The following is a 16,768-nucleotide window of genomic DNA, read 5'->3' on the forward strand; positions in this document are numbered from 1 at the left end:
CTGGCAGGGAAATTGTGCAAGTACATTTATTGTTCTTATTGATGTTTCAGAAAAATTTGGTGGTGGAAGCGAGTACAATCAACGGGCAGTAGATGACATAAAAATCTGTCAGGATATTTTAATCCCACGCTGTCGCGCATCGGAGCAGACGATGAGGGTTATGATGAAGGGCCTCAATAGACCGAGGTGGCCATCACTTGGGTGATCCAATCCAAGTGTCCAATGACAGAAGTATAAACCCCTGGATTTGTCCCACAACCACGAGCCAGACCGAAGCTCGTCACTCCGACAACAAACCATCGTCCGGATCTAGGCAGTTGACAGTAGAGTCCGCCACCACTGTCACCGGCACAGGTGTCCTATGGGGAAATAAAAAAGGGGTTCCCTGGAAGCACAGATCTGGAAACTATATTTCGCTGGAATTAGTTGCAACAGTCCCGTGGTGACTCAGAGAGTCAATAATTCAGGGCTCATCTGATTAGAATAAAATTCGTTGCGGGTTGCTACTAATTCAGGTATTACAAAATGGACGAGGAGCATTGATGAACAGCAAATGTTGGTAACCACTACTTTAAATGCACATTTAAAATTAAAATTAAAATCACTGGAGCTTATCACCCATAGGACTGACGGAAATCATCTTTTCGGGCGATGATTTTCCTAAAAGATGTAGTCATCTTGACGGTCGCTGAGTATTAAATTTTTTGTGACCAAGTGAATCCAGTTTGAGCTACTTTAACAACGGAACTTTTCTTGAGTTATTCCCAATCCCTCAATTGTATCAGCTTCTTGTAAAGTTTGTCAAGAATTTTTGAGTGTTGCCACTTTGCATGCACTGAATACAAATATTAGAGCCCTTCTGCAAGATCAGAGGGGATCGAATCAAACTCTGATGCTCGCATACCAGTCTTTCGAACAGTTGGATCTTTGCCGGTGTACTGACAGATGAGTGACTGGTATTATAAAGGAAAGGGCAGACATAACCAGTCTTCCACACCTGTAATACCAGCACGATATAATTTGGTTTTTAAAATACACAATCTTAGGCGCTGCACTACTTCACCCCTGCTCAAACCGGGGTTCGGTTCTGTTCTCGTGTGATCTTTCAAGCCTATTGTGTTTGAAACTAGCTGAGTTTCAGCCAGAATATGGTAGCATTAACTGCTCCGTCATCATCATTTCTCTCAATTAGCATTATTCTGTTTTTCTATTTAGGTGGATCTCCATTCTAACCGCTAAACTGTACTGTGCTCTAGCCCTGGAGAGACAACCGTTACACCGAGCCGTAATTTAGAGAACCTAGTTCCCTAAGAATATGAGCTATCTGGTTGTCCTGACTGGTTTTAGCATTCAAAGACCACTAAGGATCGCTGTACGCAAAGTAGGTCGGCATAAGCTGTTTCCCAATAAGTGCCTATGATGGTCGCGAAAACCGTACGGTGACGCATCATTTCAGTTATAAAAGCTGATGTTATAGGCACCTCATGAGTAGTGAATAGAGACGTTAGTACCCGATTCAGACCTCGAAAGTACGGCTCTGTAAAATCGACAGGAAGAATGTCCTAGATTTGAGAAAAACACGAAATAAATGGTTAATTTACATAAAACATCTCGGACTGAAGTCCTAGACCTGTTATTTATAACCTATGGGCTCTTTTTCAGTGGACTAATGGTAGCCTTTGTCTTCAGTTAGTCCCGATAAGAGGTTTCTGTCCACTTCAACAGAACAGTTAAGGAACTGAAAAACGGTTCTTGTGATACGGTGGGTTTCATATGGGAGGAAATACGGAATAGGAATAGTATCTAGTTGTGCACCAGGGTGGACGGTGTAGCATGTGGACCTTAGGATGATGTGTGAAAATCGAATTTTCGGCAACCCTGTGAGTAGTTTTCTTTATGAAAGTAGCTCATTGTTTGATAAGCAATATGTATAACCGGTTTGTGTTGGCCCTAAAATGTGGGACGTAAGAGGGGTGGAAAACTGGGTGGCTTCCGATGCCAGTACGCTATGTCACATGAGTAATATTTTTGACCCATTTGACTAGTTCACTGCATTTGGTTTGTGGCCAACCAACAGCAATTCATTTCAGGGGCATTCCTTGTGACTACAGAAGCCATGCTGTAGTTCTGTAGGCTATTTGATATAAACTAGATGCTGAGTTGAAAGTGCCCCCATTTACCCAGCTGTATCGCATCCCTATATTATTTCTCACAAAAGTGCCCATGCTCTTTACTCTGTCTAACTGCCGGACCAACAGAATAACAAGAACAGGACAGCCATTGCACTACAGTCTGTCGGTGCAGAGGGTTTGTTCTCTCATTGGTTTAAAGTCTTTCCCAATATACTGCACCAACCAATACACGTATCAAACCACTTGACTATGTTCGTGCTGACTTCGCCATACTCTATACTCTTAGTAACTTGATGTCAGGTTTCTTCTAGTGCTTTTGTTGACGGGAATGCCACCTAGACAACACTTTGTTCCGCAATTTGCCTTTTGTGGTTGTCATTTTAGGCTTATCGCCCGATATAGCCGTTAATCCGTGAAATCGAACACTTATATTTTCCTTCTCCAGCCCTCCAGCAGAGCTAGTTAACATCCATGCTGTTCATAAAACGCTGCTATCGCCTTCATACTAGGTCCCGGAAGTTCAGAGTAAAAAGCATAAACATTTCTTAGTTTCTTTCCGATGCACTGCTGTGTACACTTAGCCATTGCTTTTTTGATCTAAAAGGGTACATTAAAATCTTTTAGACAGGATTCAAAACGTGGTTGCTAACCTTACTTCTATTCTAAACAAACATTTGTAACTTTGTCGTGTAATTTATTTTTATGTTGCCCAAAAAGAGTCATCCTACTTTGTTTTGTTACTCATTTTTACAACAATCAAAAGCGCTGACAGTGCCACTCGTCTGTCACAAAACGATAAAATATCTTTGCGAATAACCATGCAATTGAGAAAAGAACAATTGGAGTTGGTAAAAAGGCCTGCTGTCACTAGCCTTTCAAGCCCTCTTCACGCCCAGCGCGAAGTCAGATAACTAGGAGGAGAACCAAAAGCTCAAACACCATGGACTTCGGGTTAGATTTATATATTCGGTAGTATCAAACCGAGTAAAATTTTAATCATTCCATGGGCCCTCTAACTAAAGATTCCAACGAAGCAATATGTTCGGCAGATAATGACAATATGCGTAGCTCTGTTGCAGGCCTGATTCGCTGTTGCTAGATTTACTGTCTAACCAGACATCCGTTTTTCTGACAACCTTCTCATGGACTCGCGGATAGTGACTTGAATAAGGCGCAATCCGAGAAAGAATTATACCTGTTCGCGGATTTCTGGCCCAGCTCTAGCATCTCATGCAGTGCAAGCAGCCTGTATGTAGCTGGACTCAAGTCCGGGAGAAAATAAAAACCCCGAGAAAGTAAAACTGCTATTGACCTGTATGAGCGTTTCTCATATTTGGGGAACACTCTACCCCGATTTTCATATTTTGGCATGCGGAGACTGTGTGGAGTCGCATAAATGGAACAAAAATGATTCGTCGTTTCAGAGAGGTTCTATAAACAATAGGTGGATTTACCAAACCTCTCTGGAGCGATGACTTCCCAATCTGTCCCAAACATTTTCCAGTTGATTGAAAAAATGGTACCCTTCACTGAGTGGTCCACTGTTAAAAAACGGCACCAGCATGACTGTAAGTTTCGCTGTGGCACAACAGCTAGTAATCTGACCATAAAATTATTGCTTTCCTAAAACAAGCACTCTTATTGTACACATTTATATGTAGGATGAATCATCCTATTAGCAGCTAAATCCTATTTGTGGTTTTCTTTCTCCACATGACTCACCTTGCCTTTAGAACCAGCACAAATATGTACATCTTCGTTCAGATCCGGATAGTATTTGCGACATTCCTTGTTACTGACTACCGGAAGATCAACCTCTCGTAACACACGGGACACGGCTCTGTCCTGTGATCTACGGAAGAATGGTGACATAGAGAACGGCCTGGAGAAGAATGGTGAAGAAAATCCAAAACCTGGAAGAAATAGGGCATCAAGGATGCTGTTGATGTTGTCGAAGGTTGGTGTGCGTCCCGCTTCAGTACTGCCCCATCCAACTGCGTAGCACTGAGTGCCTGGTTCTACTTGCACGTCCTTTGTCGGTAGACAAGCATAGCTTACTTTGGGAGCTGAAAACGAAAAGAAATGTGAATGATGGAAAAGTGTCCTTTTGTATACAAATGATATGCTGTACACAGTTTCTAGGACCCATCACATCCTTCACAAAATGACATACATTTCGCCCGTTTTGAGCAACTAATTTCTGAATCGATACCGCTAGCGAATAAATCATCAGAGACCTCATCCAGGGTGACCATGAACTCAATAGCATGGGTAATACTATAGACAATACAAAAGAACAGAAACATTGGCGAAGCTCAAAATTATCAAAGTGCCTCTCATCACAACAGTGGCAAGTCTTCCCTTGTCCCATCATCTATGTTGCAGCGTCGGCCAACGGCTGCTGACATGTTAGTTACCAGGTTGGGTCAGATACAAATACGTCACCAAGAAAAATATCTTTAAACCGAGCGGAGGCTGAAATACACTGGAAAGTGCATTGCACGTTTCCATGCGGTCTTGTTCCATTCTCTGCAGTGATCCACTAAGACAGACTAGAAGACAAAGAAAGTGTTAGGCCACTCCAAAAAGCGACTATCCTTTGAAAAAACAGAATACTACGGTGTTCCCCTCCCCAGAAGAGTGACCCCTCGGCGGAAGGATCTCTCTTGAATGGTCTGCTCGAGAACTTTGTTAAAGGCTGTTAATAACCTGTCACAAAAGAGGACCTTTGTATTCAGGATACTGCCTTCGTTGCATTCAAAATCGTGCACATCGTATGCGGTTATGGGAATTCCTAAACTAAACTAGCGCGTTTATCTCCAAGTCACTTACATGCACTTTACCTTCAAGCTCAAGCACAACTCGGCGTTTTTTACGCTAACCGGTTCTTTCAAGTTTGCGAATTCACGGGTGAACACAGGTATGCAACGGAGAACAAAAGACTGAGTTCATATGTATATATATTTTTTAGCGTTTAGGCTTCCTATTATTAGTCAAGTCAATATATACTCTTGAGAGACTAAATAATTGGTGCTCTGAACAAAAATCCAAAGATGACCAGACAGAGTCTGAGAGGAACGTAAAGATGAATCGATGTAAAGTGTCCTTGTGGATGCACAAGGCTCTGAACTTCACATACCACGGGCTTTATAAACACTAGCGTCGTATTCGGACTGATTCTGAGACAATCTACAGGTGTTGTCTGTTTTAAGAATTTAACCGAGACGCCTGAAGATGGACAAAGGCGTCAGGCTTTTGATAGTTATAACGCCGAACGAGGCCAATGGACCCTGGATATTCCATTAAAATATATTCCATACAAAATGTGCTAAACAGCACTGACTTCGAGACTGATGCACACTTTCAGGAATTATAAAACTGGTCAAATCCTATCGATGCTACAAGTCAACAGCAGAACGGGATATTTTCCGATTAGATTAATCGTTAATTGGCTCATCAAGGTGCGGCTTCTTTCTGTTACACATGTATTGGACTAAAATGCTTAAATAAGAGAACCCGTGAAGTTTACTGATACATTAGGCGCAAAAAGTGCGGAGACCTGTAGCTCCGAAACTGAAGTGACGAGTTTTTTTTGAAACGATGTTGTGAAATGTCTTGAGCCATACATTTCTTAGTGAAAAACTAGCAATTTATCTGACTAAAAGCCAAATAAAGTATTGAAAACTTCCAAAATCGGTGCTGCCCTGAAATAAATCGATAACTCTGTCGCATCCATTTTCACTTTTTGGTGTTTCTTTATCAGTTCGTCCAAAATGCGTTCTTGCGCAAGCTCCATTTGATTCAATAGCCATTTTGACTGAATGAAAGCCTTTCACGCTCTTTATTAGTAGTAGGGTTATGTTGAAAATTTTGCACAGTTTTACGATTTCATTGTGCTGGTAGTATACAATCATCTACGAGCCAATGTCATTCACACATTCAGAGGCCGACAATAAGGGGTCTGTTTGCAAGAATGTGCTAACATGGTTTACAGGAAACAATCTGTTGAAATTAGTAAGAGTGATACCAAGCCGCCCAGCGAACGTCATTGGGGATACAACAGACACTATGAATCTCCGCCCGGTACGCAGCCGATGGTCACGATACTACTGAGAACGGATTACCTCGCGATCTACTTTGTAAGTTCACCAAGCGTCTATTCGCGCAACATAATTTCATTGGGCTGTTACGATGGTGGAAGCACAGTCGAGCATTTCAGGCAGAGACGCAGTCATTTTGATGAAGAATGAAGCTGGAACCAAAATTTTTGTTCTGCTCACAGAGTAATCAAGTCCAATGAACTGTATTGCAGAAACTAAGGGCTGGAAATTCGGCATTACATTATTCACCGTCCTTAATCCATGTCTTGGTTCGTTTGGGCTGTTACTCAGTATATCGTAGTGGTATGTCTTGATGGACTGTCATACAAGCTTTTGTTCTCTTGGAAATTTGATTGAAAATGCCCAGGCCTTGCATTCGGAGTAAATTTCATGTCATCCATATTTGGCACCGTACCGAGAAGGATTCACGAGTTGTTGCAGGTTCCCGAGCATATTTGTCACTGTGATTCAAAATTCTTGTTTTGAAATGTTTTGTCACAAATTTGAATTGCTTAAGCTGCTGGAGAGCCACGCTAATCAAGGAAAATAATGGGTTTGCAAGAAAATCAGGTGCAATTTAGTGCTTCCATTGGAAACCACACAATTATTGCCTGTGTTTTCGAGACACATTGCAGTAGAGTTTTTCAGTGTAAGTGTCTTGGTTCGGTGAGCTAATTCCCTCTTGTTTCCACACACTTACTTATGTTCACGGCCTTTGGTAGGTACAAAAGTGCAATGTCATCCCCATCTGCCATAAGTTTGCGGTGATATCTCGGGTGCAGTATGACTTTCTCTACTCGGACATCCTGTTGAGCTTCTTCTTGCTTTGTCTTATCATGATCACCAAAGTGCACGTACAGGACACTTTTCATCTGGTCCCGCAGATTGACCATCCGACCGACAGGCATCCGCTTATTTTCAACCAGTAAGCAGTGAGCTGCTGTCAGGACCCATTGTGGTGCAATCAAAGTGGCCGCACAAAAGCTAATCAGTCGCCGCCCTGGTGGTTTCACCGACAATCGAACCTAAACAATCAAAAAGAGAAATAATCTTGGCTTATTATCATCCCAACGCAGAGATCAATGAGAGGAAGGTTTCGTTATCGGAGATAATTTGATATCCTTTGGAGATGAATCAGATCAAAGCTACCAAAGAAATCTAGGCCTGAGATTTAGCAGAACGCAAGAGGACTGTTTTGGTGCGTAAAAATTGCAATTACCGGTCCAACAGTGTTTTTGGTATCGCACAATCACTATTCGCAGCACTTTTGTCTGGGTGTTTTTTCTCCTGCCCTCAAGATTCTGGTCAGTCTGTACCAAAACGAGGGACAACTGGTCACCAGTTTCACTGTTATTAGAACTCATGAAAAGTGTATACCCTTAGACATGCACGGATTTTGACCCCAGCCAGAAAAAATGCAAAGTAAGAGCGAATTCAGTTTTGGCACATTTTGCAACAACTAAACCAAATAAAAAGTTTTCCGGTAAGTCTAAAACGCCCGAGATACCACCTGAGTCAAAATACCCGACGGGAGAACCAGTTGGTAGACAGTCAGGACATTCGAGGCTGCTCGGGACATGGAGCAGACGTGGAGATTCGAGGACCTTCAGCATGCAATAGTGCGGTAGTTGTACTGCTGCCTTAGATGATAAGTACGAGGTTCATAGTGCCCTGCAGATTAGCTCTAGCTAATGGGAATCGCCATATCACACTGGGGCTGAGACTGTTTAAATGAGAGTGATGTGGATGACACTTCCGAAAATCATCGAAGTAACCAGAAACATCAGCACTCAACTCCTTTGCCCAAAGTAAAAGAAAAAGGATTTGACTGGTAAATTTGCGTATGAAACTCATGTTGCGTGCTCTGTCAAATCACATAAAATAGGAAACCTGTTCACACTGCACAAGGACAATGCGCTCGTCAAGCTCAGCTTACACAGACGATCAGTAAGCGTTATAAGGAGTTTGTATTCTTGAATGCTCTCAGCAATGTGACATGGAACCACAGAAACAAACGGATCATTTGTTGCACTATGGGGGCAGATTTATACCCACAGCTTACTGAGCAGTCAGTGTGACTATTTTCAGAAAATCAGTCTACAGAGGTCAGTAAAAAGACTGATAGAACGAACAAACGGTCGTAAAATTAGCTCGAAGCTAGTTGTCTAAACTTCCATCTCCCTTGGCCTAGCCGCTCTTTATCAGTTACAGTAAGCGTCCAATGAGAATCCAAACATTTGCTCTAGATCGTTTCAGTCACCTATGAGAACAATGTTCCAAACTTCCTGCTCACAGCATTCACATTTGATACAACACTCTCGAGTCGTGCACGACTCGATCCTTGATCCATTTGTCGAGATCGAGTCACTGACTAATCACACCCGGAGCAAGGACTAAAACAAAACGATTTAACTGCTCAAAATTTTAAATTGGACAGCAGTTCGGAATGGCCTGGCACTGTCGTCAGTCAGCATCTTGAGATCCGGTTTGCATCTTACAAATTCTTTCATCACACACCAAAGACTTACCGCCCATGGCCACGAATGAGGAGTAACAATCTCGCCACCAACTATCTTCGCAACAATACTTGGGGTGTTTGGTCTGATTCCGCAGGTTTCACTCAGTTTTTCTGGTATCACTGTTGAAGAGGTATAGAAAGAAGCGAGGTAGACAGAAAAATCACACAACTAGCTTATATTGTTAGCAGATCAACCATATAAGCTAATGATGTATATGTGAGGCCTCGCCATCCGACTAACATCTCAAATTTTTTGCTATTTGCTGGCTTCAACATTTTATGATACTGCAGTTATTTTATTAAAAAGTGGCGAAAAATGTTCTTAATCAATAAGATGACCATGTTCTGCTAAAGTTCGAAAACTGTAGTTGTATAACTAAAAATTGCAGCTTTATTAATGCTTCCATTGAACACAAACCTTAACGTGTGATAGCATCAAGCTCAGTATCCCGCTGAACAGCCTTGTACTTTGTACCACCCATCTCGACTGGTCAGCCACGAGTTCATCTGCACATCCGTAGTATCACACGGCCTTAAGTTCGTGTGTTGAACACAGGAAGTAGGCTCCATGGGTTAAGAAGCTTCGTGTAATAGCTACTTCATTCCTAGTACACTGTACATTATGTAAACTGTTTACCGACCACGGCAAGTAGAAGCACGGACGCGCACAACACATGCGCAAACGAACGTCTCCTTGTTCAGAACCATGATCTCGATAGAGCGTCGAACAGACCGTCACTTTGTGCGGGGCTTCGCGTACGCTTTAATATCAGCTTTCTTGTCTATGCGTGAATAAGATAACCAACGATGTTCATCGCAACTAGTGAACCATTTATGTCTGCATTAAGTTGGAATATTGCGTACGACCAGATCCATTCATCTGTCATGCAACGATGGCGCCAAAACTGTTGATGTATGAAGCCACCGCCTGTTTATGATTTTTTTCCGCATAGTAATGACGGCAGTTGGACCAAATGTTTCACTAGTTCAAAAATACCATCCTTGCTTCTGAGAACTGCACAGGGGTTTTGGTGAGTGAAAAATAGACTTGTTTCGCAAGCGAAGTCGAAACCCGAAAACTTGGATGTGAATGCCTTTTTCATCAGTTTATTTCACAGTTCCAAGCTGTCGTGGTTTTCGATGAAAATTCGCCTACTTCAGGGTGGCTGTCTCTCACGACTCCAGAAAGGAACGTTCCACTAAGATTTTGACACACGTCATATCCCTGGTATCACTCGGCTAATCACCTAGTGGTCTCGCTTAGCCTAGTGTAACAGACCACCACCTACCAACCGAATACACTGTTTGGCAGTATGCAGCGATTTAAGAACCATACAGAACTCTTCTCAATCCTTTATATCATCTTCATTTGTTGTGGCAGCAGTCTGTCAGCCAGATGTTTAGATTACCGGTTCTCACAACTAGCATACAGCACTTTTCGGATCGGCATACTGCTCTGTCATCGCTGACACGTGCCAAGAGCGAAACTTGAATAGTGAATGCAAGATGAAGATAGATGGTGGATGAGCTGCCCAAGCAGGAATTAACAGTCGAATCTGACAGAGACAAATCTTACATATTCTATATATCTCTATCACATAACCTTGCTCCTCGTGCTGCTACCGATTTTTCACCAGAATTATAACTTCTTGAATTCTTCCGTAAGTTTTATTCTCCAAGGGAAGTTCACTAACATGGATTCGGTTGCTTCCGGTCTCTATGAACTTGAGAATCGAAAAATAGAACCTTGATTTCTTGGTCAGAAAAAGGTATATACACCCGTATAAGGGCAGGCTGTAAAACATTCCAGTCCTAATTTAGATATAATAGTAAATTCTGCTTTCCGGTTCAAGGACTTCAGAAGCAGAAACACATACAGGTGGATTATTCAATCCTTTGTTACAAGAATGAGCTAACCGTCCTGTTTATGAGTCGCAAACAAATGTTCGTCATCCTTATAGGCAATGTCTCACCACTAAAATTTGCACCTGTTATGTGAGTAGCCTATTTAAATCATTTATTCGAAATGACCTGGTCATATGTGCCCCTCGATTTCCTCCCGAAATGATGTATTCCCAACTCAGCTATCCCCGTTGATAGATCCCAGTTACACTACAAACATAACACCGCGATGACTCTTTAAGTTGGTTACGCTCTCTTGCTTCAGTGTAATTGATCACCACAGTGCGATAATGTCTCATGAGAAATACCGATGCGGTAACAAAGCTTGTAAATGACTTGCCTTCAAGAGGATCACGAACTGGTTTGTAGTCAACATGGACCCCAGTTATGGATCTAACCATAGGCTACCCCTCTTGAACAAGGCATTGTATTAAGCACAAGTTCACTGCGCTTTCTGGATACAAAATCCTCTTCGAGGACGACGTCATCTGCATTGTGACGATTCCGGTGCGTGTGGCACCTAAAAAAGTTGACTTACTCCAAGTCAGTGGTCCACACGGAAGCGTAACCCTCCACAGTTGATGTCTTGTTCACACCCGAAGGAGGATGGACTCAAAGTAAGTTTGGAGAAACCTTGATGTTTTGTGATTTCAGATTCTGCATGATTGCTGCAATTGACTTGTCCTTGTGCGTTAACATGGAGAGTGCGACACGATGGCAGCGATATCATACCTACAGATAACTAAATAGAAAGCGATACAGTAGAATCCTTCAGCACCGAATCGCTGGTTCCGTTGTTTGTTGGAGGGCATTATATGCTTCGTGGAGATCTCAAGAAGTGCCACATTTCTAACAGTGCTTGCAGCTGCTCATGGCATGTCACTGCACAACCTTCCAACGAACTTTTACTAGAAAATCAATTTCTTTATATCCCCAATAACAGCTGACACTATCTCATGGGTACTAAAGCTTACAAAGGAAAAATACCTTGATATTTCGAACACTTTTCCAGCTAAACCCGGAAGCAGTTTTTGCACTCCATATGCAGTTTCGAAACATCAACGACGAAAGATCCATTAGAATCTGTGCTTAACCACCTGTTCACACCAACAAGTAAGCAAATAGGTGATGTATTCGGAGTCTGCAATGCTGGCTTCATGACATTCGAGGGAACGTACCAAAACCGTGGGCAAAATACATGTCAAGCTAGCTGATAGTTTGCTGGTTGAAACAAATTTCAACGCACATATAACGGACACCAGGTGTGAATCGGAATTCGCAGAAGGTGAACCAGATTTCTAAGGTACGCTGGGCATCCACGTTCACTCAGGCAGTGTGAATTAAATGGGACGTGTGGGAACGTTGCGTATGAAGTTGCGCTGCGCGCCCAACCAGATTTGTTATTTCCCGAATGTACGCACTACAGAGACAAAGTTGATAAATTGCTTTCAAGCCCCCATCATCCCCCAAAAAAGACACACCAATCACTCATTCAACCAAGTGCAATGTCCAAAGTCAAACAAGTCCCCTGTGGTTCTACTTATCCAACCGATATCCAAACTTTATTGTTCATGTCACGATGATCAAATATATAACCGGAAACAAAACAACTACGAGAGGCTTATCCAGCGTGTTCCCTTCTCAGGTCGATACGGAATAATAGATTTACTAGGTCTACAATCGTAACATATTCCCACTTTGCTGTGTTGCTTCTTAGCAGTCTGTTCAGACAGTTGCAGGTCAGACTTGGTGGTCCCCCATATAGTGGTGGTCGAAGGGTATGAAAAATTTGGATGACAGTGAAGGGGAATTTATATTAAAGCTGAGAACTCCATGAGATGGATCTTTTGCCTAATTCAGTGAGTTGTTCTTCCCGCTAACCTTTATTAGCGAGATTTTAACGTTTGGCAAAGTCAGTTCCGTCAGAGAGGGGGTTGCTTGTTGAGAGGTCGCATCTTGAAGAGGATGAGTAAAATGCACCGCAAGTGAATTCAACCGTATTTTCATTCTACAAAATGTGTGATTGTCGACCATTCCATCTATCTCCTAGTTTATCATTTAGCTGTCATCCGGTCATTTGTGAAGCACAGGACATAATCCTTGGGGAGGGAGATGTCCCGGGCATCTAAAGTGTGAAAAACTCGAAAAAGTAGCCGTGGAAGGATAAATTCTGAAAATCCCTGTTGACGCACATGGGCGCGTCTTTGTACTCACCGTGTGAATTACAAACCGTCGTGTTCTGACAAGTTCGTTTTTCAGCAAAGAACTTGCTTAAGCATTTGGTCGTATGAATCTTGTTTGGAGATGGTTGGGTCCACGAATCGTCCTTGCACTTACGAAAACGCACTTCGATGCAGTCCTTTTTTATACACTCACTCCAGTTTGACCACGGTTCATACCGATCGTCGTTGAAGACGAGCATCTTGTCTGGTTTGAATCGAATAACACTACCGTCCAGGAAACCGAAGTTTATCATCTTGGGCTGATTAGAGAGAAAAGTGAGATAACCATTTCGGTAATTCCCGAGTGAACTCAAATGGAACTATATTAACCCCATATTACAAACATGCGCTCACTTATCCTGGTGAGATAATTGTAAGGCACATGGGAGGAAATTTGAGGTGGAGCGTTGAGACGTGTTTTTGGTAATCAAGCATAAATTGAATAGCATACAGCTTACCTATTTCGGTGCAATCTAGATGCACGAAACGTATTTTATTAAGTTCACATGGACCTAATCAGCAAGACTGCCTCGAATCCAGAAGGACCTAATCCAACAAAAAACCTGCTTTGTTCAGACTGTGAAATGAATTTGCTCCACATAACCGACCGATATGGTTCTCCCCGCGGGGGATCTAACCTGAGTCGATTTCGCAGTTTTTAACAACCGTATAAGTTTCAGGGGATTCGGTACTTTCAATTGTGATTTCATTCTGCAGCGAACCCAATCTACGCGTAAAAGCTGTTTCGTCCTTGTTGAAAATCGATAGCAGCTCAAACCCCTTGAATGCTCAGAAAGATTAAAACACTATTGCTAGTGTAAACTTGAGGTAGATACGGTCAGATGTAAGTCTTTATCATTCAGCGAAATTTGACAAAATAAATTTTGAAAATTCCTGTGTGAAACTACGTGTCATCGCGCATTGCCTTCTTCAAAAAGACACCAAATTGTGTCTCGGGCACGGAATTGTCCGTCAAATGACAATCTTAAACTTCAAGCAATCAACCTTCAATTTTTCAATGGGGAAGTTTGAAGCAAGGTTCAGATGCTCTACAAATTCTTTCAGATGCCAAATTTTGCTGGGACGACGAACGTCGAGTGAAATCACTTCAAAAATAGCCTACTAAACCGAAAAAGTGTTGAGTTTGTAAGCCCTGAAAATCGTTGTATTTTTAGCCACCCCGTAACAGCTTTACAGAATTAACGGTCAATGCTAAGACGCTGTCGCTTTGAGCGCTCATTGGGACACCCGAATCTGCCATAGCAAAAGTCAACTTAAACCAGAATACTCATGAATACTGTTCCGAGATCAGGAGGGTAATGTAAAAGCCGGCTATATGCTAAAAGATTAAATTAATAGCAATTCACACCAGTGTAATACGTACCCGGTGAACTGTGGGTTGAAGAAAAATCACACAAGTCCTGGCAAAGAGTGTTTTAATAGAAATTTTAAGTAAAGATGACATGAGCGGAGATGAGATGAACTAAGTTTGATACGGCCCACCAACCTTGCACCCAAAGTGTGGGTCCTCTAACAACCAATCCACGAAAGTCAGTTGCTATCCTTTATCTAGAAAATGACTATTTGACAGGATTCAGTGCCAGTAGTGAGCTCGTTGTGTGATTTCCATCTTAACTAGAGAGGTATCTAGAAGAGAATTCATGAGAAATAGGATAAAAGTAGCAAGAGATGTGGCAGAGCAGGAGTTTCTCTTCTTCACTGCGATACGACTACTCACGAAAATGGTAATGCAGTAGATAGTTTACCGATGTTGACGTCAGATCGTCAAAAAACATCTTACAAGGTCATGTTCCATCTGCCTGATTTTTTGCTTCTAAACTTAAATGTAGGTTTTATGGAATAACGGTCTTTTTGTGACTCATAAGTGCCTGCAGAACCACAGCGGTAATTTATTTTGTAGCCAGAAGGGGGCTTTCGTAAGTCTTACGCAAGTTTGAAAGAGTAACAACTGAAGAATTCGCCTACTAAAATGTAAGAACAACGACTTAACCTTAAAACTTAATCAGTCGGGTTTAAAACCATTAGAAACTTCCGAAATAGGAACCCAATCCGACTTTACACCAGCACTGAGTTAGTGTGGATCAAGAGCTTTCATTGTGCCTAAGGGTAATAGTTTCCCTTAGTGAAGCACTACTCATACGCTTGGTGGAAACCTTTTGACAGCTCAACATCGTCTTCGTCCTTTTTGGGTTCAACAGGTAGCCGCAGTCTCCGAGTTACCCATGGGCTTCCGTGTAACCATTACGTGGGCAGCCGTAATGGAAAACGTGGTCATATGTAAACTTGAGGTTAAAGCAGTGTGTTCTGCCAGCGTAGGCAATATGGCCCGATGAAGCCGTCGGTAACGGATTAAAACCTCTTCGTACTGTACCGCTGTTTTTTCTTTGTTTAATCTGTTGCCAGTAAAATAATAAGAAGCAATAGAACCGGTGTACGGTTTCATACTGACCAGAACTGGCGATTTGTGGGCAGCCGTAATGGAAAACGTGGTCATATGTAAACTTGAGGTTAAAGCAGTGTGTTCTGCCAGCGTAGGCAATATGGCCCGATGAAGCCGTCGGTAACGGATTAAAACCTCTTCGTACTGTACCGCTGTTTTTTCTTTGTTTAATCTGTTGCCAGTAAAATAATAAGAAGCAATAGAACCGGGGTACGGTTTACTGCTGACCCGAACTGAAGTTTTGTACACACCTCGGGTGGCAGGTACTCTATTGTCAAGATTACCGCTAGATTTTTTGGATCCGGCTGTCAGTAGTATACAAAGCTATAATTAGTAATATTTCCAACTGTAGCAAACGTCACCAAGCCAGTTCGTTTGCATTGTTGGGCTCTAGCATGAAGGCCAACTTGAGGGAGTTTGTTCAACCAGTCTTACGTTTCATCTCTCGTGATGGTTGCGAAATTAATCCTTGCATGTGATGAGCTGGTAACGCTAGGAACTTCGCGCAGATTTCTGTTCTCGCTTCATCTGGAAAGTCCGCATGAAACAGGAAACAAGTTAAAACGAGTTTCCACATCCTATGCTATGACTTACAAAAAAGTGCGCACCTCGCTGTGCTTTTACAACTCATAATTTAGTGGTCTTTTGCAGTACACTGATGAATTAGCAGTCAGCATTACTGGCAGCACCTGCTTATGTCGAAGTTGGCAGACAGTACGTAAACACCGACGATTTCACTCGCCTGGGCGGCGAGTACATGATATGACCAACGTCATGCATGTATGATAAAACGAAGTGAATTTGTGCGAAAATTAACTTCAGGGGATATTTAATGGCAGTTGGTTGGCCGGAAGAACATAGCCCACAACAGAACAGCTGTAGAGTCAAATCGTTCATTGTGTCACACATCATATTCACCTTGGAGATTGGTGTCTACAATCTAAAGTCGTGATATCAATAGACAGAAACATGCCGATGAGGAAGGCACATGAACTGTTACTCGCTCGTCAAAACCCTCTGGATTGTTAGTTGAGTGACTGGCGACAAGGCACGCATCAGCTATCCGACAACTATTCCCAAAAGTACGTTGCCAATTCTTGCCAAACTCAAAAGATAAAAAATACTGGAAGGTTTGGATGTTAACATCTTCAAAAAAATATCCACTTCGAAAAGTACACTCATTTGCAAATCAATTTAGTTTTCACGGGAGACTCAATCGAATCTCTTGTTTATGATGTTCTACAACTGAATGTGCTGCACACAGGCCGCCTCATGTTTCACGTGGTACGATATTCGAAATATTGCAGTATATATTCATGAAGGAAACTACTCACAAGGTTGATGAAACCTCTTTGACAACCCACGACCGGTTTCGCTTTTCTTGGGGCTCATCAGATAGGCGCAATCCCCGAGTTTCCATCAAACTTAGGTTC

The 16,768-nt window shown here is 42.3% G+C and overlaps 2 protein-coding genes across 2 annotated transcripts in view; one reads left to right on the forward strand and one right to left on the reverse strand.

Moving 5' to 3' along the window:
* The window catches only part of T265_04310 (hypothetical protein), a gene marked incomplete at both ends in the record, with an annotated part of 21,057 nt that continues 4,289 nt past the window's right edge, over positions 1–16,768 (reverse strand). Inside the window, 5 exons of the mRNA XM_009169009.1 lie at positions 1–359; positions 3,855–4,198; positions 6,933–7,257; positions 8,761–8,870; positions 12,867–13,134. Coding sequence (XP_009167273.1) covers positions 174–359; positions 3,855–4,198; positions 6,933–7,257; positions 8,761–8,870; positions 12,867–13,134 — 1,233 coding nt within the window. The remainder of the gene's footprint in view (positions 360–3,854; positions 4,199–6,932; positions 7,258–8,760; positions 8,871–12,866; positions 13,135–16,768) is intronic.
* T265_04311 (hypothetical protein) overlaps positions 4,509–16,768 on the forward strand; it is a gene marked incomplete at both ends in the record, with an annotated part of 27,483 nt that continues 15,223 nt past the window's right edge. The window contains one exon of the mRNA XM_009169010.1: positions 4,509–4,540. Coding sequence (XP_009167274.1) covers positions 4,509–4,540 — 32 coding nt within the window. The remainder of the gene's footprint in view (positions 4,541–16,768) is intronic.

This window comes from Opisthorchis viverrini (assembly GCF_000715545.1).
Source record: "Opisthorchis viverrini unplaced genomic scaffold opera_v5_69, whole genome shotgun sequence".
Taxonomy (NCBI): domain Eukaryota; kingdom Metazoa; phylum Platyhelminthes; class Trematoda; order Opisthorchiida; family Opisthorchiidae; genus Opisthorchis; species Opisthorchis viverrini.